We start from the raw sequence: 12,617 nt of genomic DNA, 5'->3' as shown, positions 1-12,617 counted from the left end.
ACAAACAGCTGGTGCTTGCTGCAGACAGGACAAGGTAGATTTTTTTAGGTAGGGTTTCTGTGGAGAAGTCGGGGTCTTGGTTCAGGTCTCTCAAATCCCCAAGCAATACTTTAGCCCCTAAATAACCCTGTCATGCTGTTTTTCTATCAGCGCATTGTGGGATTCCAGCCTATATTGGCTCCTTCCATATTTTGTTGTTTCAGTCTCTGTAAACTGTAGTAAATGGAGCTTGATTATTACTGCGCTGTGATGCTACCAGGGTCATTTATTAGGAATTGCAAATCATTGTACCAGAGTTTAAGCTCTCCTTAGAAATACCATCTATAGTACATTTAAAGAAATCTACCTAAGCTGAATGAACAACTTTGCATCACAAGGCTGCATCAAAAAATTTTTCTTCTCTTCCAAAATAGGTGAACAGTTATAGCCAATAACTGTGTTGATTTGCAAATCATTTCAATAAAGAAAATCAAACTGTTAAATCATACTGTTCCAAAAAGATAATTCATTCACGCTCCACCTATGTTAAGAGGAAGACTTTTAATGGCTGAACTGTTGGACCAAGAGAAAGAACCCTGAATTTGTGCCATTTGTCTACCATGTAATGTGTGTAATAATTGAGCAAAAATACCTCTGCCTTCATCAACATATTTGTTTAGTCTTTCTGATCAGAGAGGCCCAGTTAGCATTCCTATGCAGCTCTAGAGAATGCACTTTTTGCAGGGAAATCAACATAGACAGGGTGGCTGAAGATCATCTAAGCTTAAAACATACTAATGCACTGTGAGTATCCTGAGCTGAAGGCACCAACAGACAGATACGTTTCAATTGTGTATACACAGCAAAAAGTTTTTAACTGTTGACTCTTACACAGATCTTTTTAACTAGTCCTTCTTTAATTTGTGGTCCATCACATCTGTGCAATCTGTAAAATGTTACCAAATCATTATATGCTTTCTACAGGTTGAAATTAAGACCCAAGTTACAAAGAAGTAATAAATTAAAACTCCTTTTCGTATAAAGTTACAGCTTCTTATGTGGACTTGTTCTCAATTGTTTAAGAGCTGGAGCTACAGCAGTGCCTATTCATTTCACTATTTCCACCAAATGTATACACTCCCAATTCTGCATCTCTCTCCTCTACTGAAAAAAAGTTCTAATGATGGAAGTGAAAACCAACAGAAAATAAGAAACTAGATTTGCAAAGAGGAGTTGGATTTGCAAACCAATATTTTGATCCCATTTTGAAGAGATGGATTTTCTAAGACTATGTTATTTATCACACAAATTTTAGGTACAGCTGCAGTTTTCTGTTCAAAGTCTGTGAGTAAATGTGAATGCTGGCGGCTTCTAGAGGTTCATGTCCAAGCAATGATGAATTCCAAACTTCTGGTTATTGCTCAAATGTTCTTCTTTATGGAAAAAATAACTTAAACACAAAAATTCACTAGCGTAAGCAAAGGGCAAGTTTTAGAAAGTCTGTGACGATCATCTCTGGTTGTATTGCAATTACCTTAATGAGTCAGTGTGGGATGTGTTGTTCCAAGATTGACCTCCTGTAGGTTACTAGGATTCCTTAGGTAACACATAATTCAAAAAATGTTGTGTAACAGGTCTTCACCAAAATAAAAGTTTTGATCAAGATATTAAATAAAAATCATTTTGACAGAAGTGAAGCATATAGCTTCATTTGAGATGTATTTTTAAATGCTGTTTCATTTATTTAATAAAATAAGTATATGTTTAAATGGGATGCTGTTTAAATAAAAGAAGTATTTATACATTTTAAATCTTCAAATTAAATATTGTGTTCTTTCAAGAATTCTCCAGTGTGATGGTGTTAACTGGAACAATTTTTTAATTTGTCTATTTTACTAGTGTTTGCATAACTCTAACTTAGTATCTTTTTAATGAATAAAAAGTTGGAATAAAAGTATTTATCATTATGATAGGGAAGTTCATAATAAAATACCACTGTGCAGCCCCACATGGCTTTTCATTAACGCACTTTCCAAACAGGAATGGACATGGTCAAATAAGAATTCAGAGAGATGGTGCATGTGTTCGGTAGGTAGCCAACGGGAAGAATTTTTTCATATACGTAAATAACATTCCAGTCCCTTGACAATTTTTCACTGTGTTTTCAAAAGTTGAAACCCCCTATTGTTTACACAGGTATATTTAAGAGAGATTTGTATTTAAAATCTGAGCTGCATCAGATATGATTTTATTTTTAATATTGCTCTAATCAAAAGACGATTGGAAGAAAAAGAGAAAAATAATTCATAAACAAACAGTCTCAGGCTACAAGGTCCCAGGAGGTAATGAAGTAAAAAGGGGATTATTTATGGATGTAAGCCTGAGAAAGCACAGCAGTCATCATGAGCTACTGAGAAGTAATGTTCACAGAGACTCATGTCCTAGATCTCTATCGTGGGATGCAAAAGACTGCTTTCCACAAACAGTGGAAACGAAGTTTAGTGGGTCCACGCTTCAGCAGCCCTGCCCATATGTCTATTCTGCTTTAACCCCAGCTCCTTGGCATGGTCCTCCCCCAGGCTGGCAGAGGAAGGAGCTCCCACCACAACAAAAACCTAGTTCAATGTTTGTCTTTGTGTGCATTGGCACTGAGAGGGCACTTCAGAGCTGTTGTAAAATTGCTATTGTTACAGACCTCGTTAATCATACAAAGGAACTTTTAACTGCACAGGACCTGTACTCGAGAGCTTTATTTAGCTGTCACAGGAGGACAGGAGTCACGCCATATGGCTTGTATGATTTCACAATGAGAACGAAATATTTCACATGCCTTGAAAATTACTACAGCTGACATTTGGAGAAGTTAAAAAAAAAAAAAAAAAAAAAAAAGTATCCTGGGGCTTTCTTCCAAAATGTAACATCACACACATTGTACATGGCCAGCAAAGCACTCAGACAGCACTCAGTTGCTCAGTCGTGCCTCAAGATGCATCTTTGAATTCTCTCAATAACATCTGTACCAACTGTTTTTTAATGTGAAACTTTGCCTAAACTGCCAGGAAAGACAAGGAGTAGGTATGTCTATATGGTTTTAATGTCTTACCTTTATTAAAATTATTTCACATACCTTTTATATTAAAAAAAAAATATTTTGTGCTCTCAGTTCTAGTAAGAGTTTCCCTTTCTGTTTTACCATGAAACTAACTTTGAAGGTCAGGTCTAGTTCTCTTTATGTGTAAAAATGTGATTCATTTTATTCGATTTCTTTATAGCTGAAATGCTTAGATGTTTGCAGAATTTTCTCTTTCAAAGTAATCTTTACTTTTAAGATTCTTCCTAAAGCTCAGGTTGTATCTATTTAGTGTTTTCAGAGCACATGATCCTAGCTGGGTAATATGTATTAATAGTAATAATGGTGATAGATTCACTACATGGAAATTAATTTGAAATGAGTTCAAAGTAGGAAAAATATGTCATCATTTGCATAAAAGATGACTGGAATGTGTTACATACATAAAGTAAAAAAACATTCATGTGGCTACTTGTCCATTAGCACTAAATACTTAAAAATACAGTCTTAAAATTTGTCTTTGAAGAAGAAATTAAATTAAGCAACTGAAAATTAATTACATTTTCTGTCAAGACCTCTGGAGCTGTAAGTTATAAAAGGATTCTGGCTTGTGGTAGCGCTCAGGCACTGGCTAGTAGCCTCTGAAGAAATTCTCCCGATGACAAACTCTGCAAAAACTTCATGTACAATTGCTAGCTGAACAAGAAGTAAGATTGAGCTGTGGCTCAAATCTAAGTTGCAATGGAAACTAAATGTTTCTGAAGTTTCTAGTTTAGCCCACCATGAATATAAAATTTGTGTCTCCAGCCCAGAGATCACATCCAAAGTGTGCAAAATGACTCAGAAAATGAGCAAGCAAGGAAAAAAAGAACTTTTTCCTCTATATTTAGTAAAAATAATAATTTTGTTTACAAAAGGAAATGTTTAACAGTTATCTTATTTCTGTTATTTTTGACATATAACGTTACAGATTTTCTTCCATTACTCTCACATCTTAGCCAGCCTCCTGCTATAAAAAGGTTAGATTCCTGCTGTCTCACAAAGAGCTTCTTGCTGTCTCAGAAATAGACTCTTTGATGTTAATCAGCCATTTATTTGCTCTATATATCTTCTCTCCAGCTTTAGATCCTCTCAAGTTATCTTAGTTTGCATGAGACTGTCAGTGAAATAGATGACATTCAGACTGTTGTGAGGGAAGATGTTCAAAGCCAGAGAGCCCAGTTCCCCTGCCAAGACTGCCAGCCTGAGTGAGTTTATGAACTCAAGATTAAACTTTGCTGCTCACTTAATTCTGCAATGATGAAAAATGTTGGGTGCATCAAGTACCAAATTGCGTGATGTGGAATATTAGTACTTAACTAATTGCTAGAGGCATCACAGAAACAGGTATTGCAAGCTGCTCAGATACAGACATCACTAAAGCTGTACATATATGTAAAAGAGCTAAACGATAGTTCTAAATGCTTTCTTCAGAAACTCCATCCTTAGCTATCCCCTTGGTGTAGAAATACAGAAGCTGAAAGAGCAGAGTAAAACAGCTGTAGAAGAAAGTTAACATCCAGGGTGGCTGACTGCAAAACACTGATTTTTTAAAAAATATATTCTTTTTTATGATTGACAAGCTCCACTTGGATATGAAATACTGAAATGTTAGATGTCACCACAGGCTCAGTAATGCCTTGCCTACCATAATGATTCTGAGACTGAATACCTGTAAAAAACCAAGATCCAGGCACTATGGTCAAGCATGACAACACGAGGAGAATAAAGTCACCACAGGAGGCAGCTCACAACCCAGTGGATTTTCGTGGGAGGATAATGTTTTATCTGTGCTCTCATTCCTGCAGTGTCTCGCACAGAGTTACCAGAGAGAAATAAAGGTATTGCCAATGCTATACGTGCCTAAACGTTTTGGACGCTGGGGCTGCCTCTCTGCAGCTGAACTCAGCTGAAATTTTGGAACTGGAGGAGAGTGCTGTGAATTTGCAGCTGCAGAGGCCTTCCCTCCAGGCAAGATCTTGAGCATAAGACTTTGGATGAGTCAGTGTTTTATTATTACAACCGCTGACATTTAAGGGCAATAAGCTGTCTAATCTAACGGTGATTTTGAACCCTAAGTTCAGGACGGGAGGAACTGAGAGGGAACAAAAGAATGCAAAGTTAAGCAAACAAGTGATGCACACAGAGGGTGAGTAGCATTTCCAGCTCTGGGGAAACGGGCATTACCCTGCTAAAGTTATACATAGCATGGAAAATAAGACCGAGGGCAGGGAAGGGTGCAAAGCTAGCTTTGTGTCACCAGCATGACTCCCGCTACTCTCAGAGAGCTAGAATTCAGCTATATATGTTTCTGTCATTAGTCTGGAGGAGTCATACAGAACTACTTAGACAAAATGGGCACTTCCCTTCCTCTGTGCTACTTCAAACAATGGCAGCAAAGAGAGGAAATTTCATAGAATGTAGAGGAAGTTCCATCCTTGCCAATTCTGGGAACATTTCTCACCATTGCACATATGAAGCATGGATTGATCTGGCCTATAATAATCAGTGAGCACTAATAAAGGATTTCCACCAGTTAAATGTTTGTTACACCTCTGATGGGAGACAACTGTTGGAATTTTATGCTTCTTTTTCACAGCCCCTTTCTCTCATTTCAAAGACGTCTCCTGTTCACTACTTCAGAATTTTTAAAAAATGACTGAAACTCCTCTACTGAATGTTCTCTCCTCAAACCGGAGTGAAAACAAGAGCAATGAAACTATTTGCCCGGACTTGGAGGAATGGTGGGAAATTGTGTACTACATAGTACCCAATTATATCAACACCATCTGCCTTATTGGAATGCTTGGAAATTTGTTTGTTCTCTTCACATACTTACTGCACAAGGGGTCCCTGAAGACAGCTGAAATCTACCTTACCAACTTAGCTGTTGCTGATCTTATCTTCCTCACATGCCTTCCTTTCTGGGCAGAGAACATCAGGAATGAATTTGACTGGCCATTTGGCAAGTTCCTTTGTCGCAGCACCAGCATGTCCATCACCCTAAACATGTACACCAGCATCTATTTGCTAGTGGCAGTCAGCGTGGATCGCTATTTGAGTTTTGTTCATACCTTGAACCACAGAGGGATACGGAGGAAAGCTATGGCCAAAGGGATCTGCTTGCTCACCTGGTTCTTCAGCATCCTTCTCAGCATCCCAACCTTTATGTTTCGGACTGTGAAATACTTTCCTCTGTGGAATATTTCAGCATGCACTTTAGACTTCCCCACCCCAATGTGGATAACAGCTGAAAACCTGGTATTCAACTTAGTGGGGTTTGGGTTGCCATCTACAGCAATCATCTTCCTTAATTTGTCTACCTTTCGCTCCCTACAAAAAAAAGCAAGAGAAGGAAGAGCACTCAGAACAAAGAGTTGCAAGGAGCACAAAGGCACAAAGGCCACCAGGTTGATCTTCACAGTGGTACTGATGTTTCTCTTGTGTTGGACTCCTTACCATTTTTTTGTATTCCTTGATACATTATACCAGACAGAAGTGATCAAAGGCTGCTTCTGGGGGGAACTAGTCAACTTTGGTGAGCAGTTCAGTTATACTCTGGCTACCACCAGCAGTTGCATTAACCCTGTGATTTATGTCTTTGTTGGGAAATACTTCAGGCAAAAGGCTTTAGAAGTTTTTTCACAGTTTATTCCCTGTGGATTTCCTTCGAGCTGGGTATCGTTCAAAGAAAAGTCTTCATATTTCAACATGTTTCCAATTAGAAGTAGTTTAACCTGATTGTTCTAATCTTCATTTTGATATTACAACTTAATTCAAATGGCATTAAAAATGAATATGAATTGCACTGATCTAGCATTCACAGACTAAGCAAATTATTTATTCAAGTAAATCACTTGACTGCTTATTTGCCCTCAGGTTTGCTTTTCTTTGTGTTATCCATCCAAACACCTAACGTGGTATCAGAATTTTATATCAAATTATTTAACCTGTCTTAACAATTGTCAGTGACTTGAAGAAAACCTCTTTGACAAGATATCAGAAGTCTGGTTTCTTTACAGAAAGCCATAAGCTGGAGGAACATTCTACTGCATTATACCTGTGATGACAACTACTATACCACCAATAACACTATACATAAAATTAAAATGTGTATTACAGAGCAAATATGAGTATAATCTTCAGGTGATAGCTGCATTTGAGCAATTATAGAATATCTCCGGTTATTTTTAACAAAATTTTAAATGGTTTGCATTTTCACAGTAACATATGGAAACTCTGAATATTTTTTGTGCACTTCAAATATATTCAGGGCATTAATATTGTACAAAACAATGTACCACAAAGAAAGTGTACATAAGTTGTAAAAAAAGTGAAGCAACCTGGCACCCTCCACAAAATCTGACTTTTTTTTTGTCCAGTAAAATGTTACACAATTATTTCTCAAGTACGTAAAGATTCTTTTTATTTTTTTATATATGAAAATATCAGTGATGGCCATTGAGACTCTATTATCTTGGAATGTCTTTCATCTGAAGCTAATCCTTAGATATATATTTATATTTTTATGAATCAAAACTAATAAAGTGCAGAGAGTGTCCCATTTTACACCATAGTCTTGTTCCTTCTTGTATTTATTTTGCATTTTGTCTCTCTCTGTGTTCCTTTGGGGAAAAGCAAATATATAGTTTTGCAATTAAAAATCCTTGCTGTTACCAGAATATAAACTCTAGCGGTAGTAGTGGTAGCAGTAGCAGCAGTAGTAATAATAAAAATAATAATGATAATAATGATGTAACAATAAAACACCAGACAGGAGACAAGAAGAAGGAAACTTCTTTTCCATCACAGCCATAATTGCACAATAGACTTAAGACAACCGAGATACCTGTTCCCATAGCTCTAACAGCATGTGTATGTATGGGTATGGACGAAGACAGGAGATAGAGTGCAGCCTGTTCAGCCAGAAGGATACTGAGTGCAGAAAGGGACAGAGAAGCGCATCGTTTGTTTAATCAGTTATTATACAGCTGTTTGGTCTTGTACTCCCTGTGTTGTATTTTCCACAGTTCTTAGTGTCACCACTTTGAATATGGAATTAATATCTTAATTATAGAAATCTGCCCATTCAACTTCATTGCAATAAGAGTAGTGTTCATTTTTAACGATTTCCCCAAACTTTTTGAATCTTAATGGTAGAAGCCTTTTGAAGAGTTAAAAATCTTGGTACCATGATGCTTTAAGAATTAGGGGTGGATTAAGGGAGCAGGAATCAGTCATAGCTTTATTAGTGACACTCCTTCTGTGACAGGCTTTTTAAAATAAATGTCAGGGTTCGACATTAGCAGTAACAGCATGTGAAACCCACTGAGTCATCTGAGATCAAACACTCAATTCCAGTCTATAGTAACACACACAGCATTTATTTAATACATACTCGGCTGAATCCTTAATTCAAAAAACTTCCAAGCAGAGATATTTCCTGGGGAAAAAAAAAATTGAAATCATGATAAAAAATGTATAAACAGAACCGCCATTTTCCCACTACACATGGGGACCTTAAAAGGGAAAAATATTTTGTCTGACTAATGCTTGTCCATGTTTTGTAGCATACACAAATAAAGGGAAAAACACTTCTTGAGCACTGTGGCATATTTAGGGTATGAGTTAATAGGTTGAAAATCGGTCTGAAATCCAAAATCGATGGAAAGCCTCCTGTTTATCTCAATGGGCAAGTGACCAGGGCTTTCATGAAAGTGCTTCTATTTCACATGTGCACAATTCTCAAGAATCACAGAATGGTCAGGGTTAGAAGAGACCTCTGGAGATCATCTAGACTAACCCCCTGCTAGAGCAGGTTCACCTCAGGCAGGTTGCACAGTCACATCCAGGTGGGTTTTTAATATCTCCACCATAGAAGGCTCCACAGCCTCTCTGGGCACCCTGTTCCAGTGCTCTGGCACCCTCAAGGTAATGACGTTATTCCTCATATTCAGAAGGAACTTCTTCTGTTTCAGATTGTGCCTGTTGCCCCTTGACCTGTCACCGACCACTGAAAAGTGCCCAGCCCCATCCTCTTGACAGTCACCTTTACGATATTGGTAGACATTCATGAGGCCCCCTCTCAGTCTTCTCTTCTCCAGGCTGGACAGTCCCAGATCTCAGCCTTTCCTCACAAGGGAGATGCTCCAGTCCCCTCATCATCTTTGTAGCCCTCCACTGGACCCTCCCCAGTAGTTCCCTGTCTCTTTGGAACTAAGGACCCCAGAACTGGACACAGTGCTCCAGATGCAGCCTCACCAGGGCAAAGCAGAGGAGGAGGATCACCTCCCTTGACCTGCTGGCCACGGTCCTCCCAATGCCCCCCAGGATCCCACTGGCCTTCTTGGCCACCAGGGCACACTGCTGGCTCATGGGCAACTTGCTGTCCACCAGAACCCCTTCCCCGCAGAGCTGCCCCCCAGCAGGCCAGCCTGTGCTGGTGCTGGGGTTGTTCCTCCCCAGGTGCAGGACCTTACACTTCCCTCTGCTGAACTTCATTATGTTCCTCTCCACCCAGCCTCTGGCCTGCCCAGGTCCCACTGAATGGCAGCACAGCCTGCTGGTGAATCAGCCACTCCTCCCAGTTTTGTGTCATCAGCAAACTGGCTGAGGGTACCCCCAGTCCCTTCATGCAGGTCACTGATGGGTAAGTTGAACAGGACTGGACCCAGCACTGACCCCTGGGGAACACCACGAGCTACAGGCCTCCAGCCGGGCTCTGCGCCACTGACCACAACCCTCTGAGCTCCGCCATTCGGCCAGTTCTCAGTCCACCTCACTGTCAACTCATCTAACTTGCTTTCTGAGCTTACTTATGAGGATGTTATTGGGAGACAGTGTCAAAAACCTTGCTGAGGTCAAGGTAGACAACATCCACTGCTCTCCCCTCATCTACCTGGCTAGCTATTCTATCATAGAAGGCTATCAGGTTGGGCAGGAGTGATTTCCCCTTGGTGAATCCATGTTGACAACTCTTGATAGCTGCCTTTTCCTCCACATGCTTAGAGATGACCAGGATGAGCTGTTCCATAACCTTTCCAGGGATGGAGGTGGAGTTGACTGGCCTGCAGTTGCCTGGGTCCTCCTTCTTGCCCTTTCTGAAGACTGGAGGGACATTGTCTTTTCTCCAGTCCTCAGGCACCTCGCCTGTCCTCCATAGTCCTGTTTCAAAGATGATGGAGAGTGGCTTGGCAATAACATCTGCCAGCTCCCTCAGTACTCAGAGGTGCATCTCATTGGGGCCCATGGATTTGTGGGTGTCAAGTTTGCTTAAGTGATCTCTAACGTGACCCTCCTCAACCAATTGAAAGTCTGCCTTTCTCCAGACTCTCTCTTGCCTCCAGGGTCTGGAAAACCTGAAGGGTGGCCTTGGCAGTAAAGACTGAAGCATAGAAGGCATTCAGTAACTCCACCTTCTCTGTGACCTTCGTCACCAGGGCACCCACCTCATTCAGTAGTGGGTCCACATTTTCCCTAGTCATGCTTTTCCTACTGATGTACTTGAAGAAGCCTTCCTTGTTCTCAATGTCCCTCACATGATTTAATTCCAAACAGACCTTAGCTTTCCTTATCTCCTCCCTGCATGTTCTGACAACATCCCTATATCACTCCCAAGTGGCCTGTCCCTTTTTCCACATCCCATAAACTACTTCTTCTGTCTGAGTTTTGTCAGAAGCTCCTTGCTCACCCAGGCAGGTTGCCTGCCTCCTTTTCTTGATTTCTTACTCATCGAGATGAACCTGTCTTAAGCTCAGAGAAATTGATGTTTGAATATTAGCCAGCTCTCTTGGACCCACCCCACCTTCCAGAGCCCTAACCCATGGGATTCCTCCAAGTAGAAAATTGAAGAAGCCAAAGTTAGTTCTCCTGAAGTCCAGGGTTGCAGTCCTACTTATTGCTCTGCTCCCTCCATGCAGGGTCCTGAAATCCACTATCCCGTGGTCACTGCATTCAAGGTTGCCCCCAGCCTTCACATCTCTAACCAGTCCTTTTTGTGAGTACAAGGTCCAGTACAACTTGCCTTGTTGGCTTCTCCACAACCTGCATCAAAAAGTTACCATCAATGCTCTGCAGGACTCTCCTGGACTGCGTCTGCCTAGCTGCTTTGTCTTTTCCAGCAGATATCAGGGTGGTGAAGTAAAAAAAGGAAAAAGCATCTGTAGATTAAATACTGCTTTAAACCATTTAACAGGGTCTTGCGAATCAATTGCTTTACTCTCCTATACAAATGTATGTAAATGAAATTATTTTTCATCCATAAAGTAAAAATTGATCAGCTTCTCTCATTACTGATTCTGTGACCTATACTAACGTAGAAAAATATGAAGAGTAAATGCAATTTACTCCACAGCAAATGCAAAATTCTATATTTAATCAGAAATAATCCACTGCACAGATACAGGGTGAAAAGTGAGAGACTAACATCAGTTTAGCAGAAAAGGATCCATAGACTGATAATCGAACATGATCCAGGAGTGCCATGCTGGTTTTGCCTCAAAGGTGTCTATGACAGCATGTAATGAACTTAAATTGTAGTAAGGGAGGCTCAGGATAAGCATTAATAAAACCTTCTCCTAGTAAAGGTAGTGATAAGCTGCCTTGGAGAGAATCCACCACAGCAGCAAGGGAAGCATCCAAGACCACTTTAGACAGACATTGTTGGGGACAATATGAATTAGTTCTGCCCCAGCACAGGGAGTATTTTTAATGATGTGTATCTCTCCACTGACTCTTTGTCTTGTGCTCAATAAATAAAGTTTCCTTGTTTGCATTTTGAGGGCTCTTCACCTATTACCTTTCAATTAATACTGAAATGTCACGTCTGACAGGCAGTTAAACAATACTGCCAGACTCCACTGCCCATGGGCTGCTCTTTTGAATAAACTCTCTTTTCCCCTTCTCTGATGTTACTTCTCACAGTCCCAATAAATATTGTCAAGAGTTAATAATTAAAAAATTTCTGTGCTGCAATGCTAATCTTTTATAGGCAAGACCCTAAAAGCCTGCAAGTATAATTTAACTTGTTCACCCCATCCATCTACATTGAAATAGTATATTTTATTTTTTAATCATAAGTTCCATAGGGCAAGGACTACCTTTTTGTTATCTGTTTAGGCTAGCATAGTCTGTTTACAATATGGCTCTGCTAGCACTAGTGCAGTGAAGTGACATTTAGGATTCACTGAAACCTATCTGAAGGAATAATACAGCCTGGAGTTGCATTGGCACTATCAAAACATTTTGACAAACTGTTTCAGTTTTACAAGCTTTAACTGTAAATGTAGACAGTTGTCATATCAGATTCTGCCTGTAACCAGATAACACCCCCCCCAAAAAAAAAAAACCCAAAAAAAACAACAACAAAAAAACCCCAACAAACTACCCACACCAAAACTGGCTGATCCATTTCTATAACTGAAGCTAGAAGAGAAGACAATGATCACTAAAAATAAAGACAGATGCATTTTCAGAGCTTTAGAGCCACATGGGCTTCTAGCCTGCCAGGATTCATCTTCCTGGGAAGAGC

General features: G+C 39.9%; 1 protein-coding gene across 1 annotated transcript; it reads left to right on the top strand.

The window, feature by feature from the left end:
* The first annotated feature begins 5,743 nt into the window (after positions 1-5,743).
* On the top strand, positions 5,744-7,230 carry BDKRB1 (bradykinin receptor B1). The gene has a single exon (XM_040602254.1). The coding sequence runs from the start codon at positions 5,744-5,746 to the stop codon at positions 6,827-6,829; it is 1,086 nt and encodes a 361-aa protein (XP_040458188.1). The 3' UTR covers positions 6,830-7,230.
* Positions 7,231-12,617: the final 5,387 nt, after the last annotated feature.

This window comes from Falco naumanni, chromosome 7, assembly GCF_017639655.2.
Source record: "Falco naumanni isolate bFalNau1 chromosome 7, bFalNau1.pat, whole genome shotgun sequence".
NCBI lineage: Eukaryota > Metazoa > Chordata > Aves > Falconiformes > Falconidae > Falco > Falco naumanni.
This window is presented reverse-complemented; position numbering and strand designations above follow the sequence as displayed.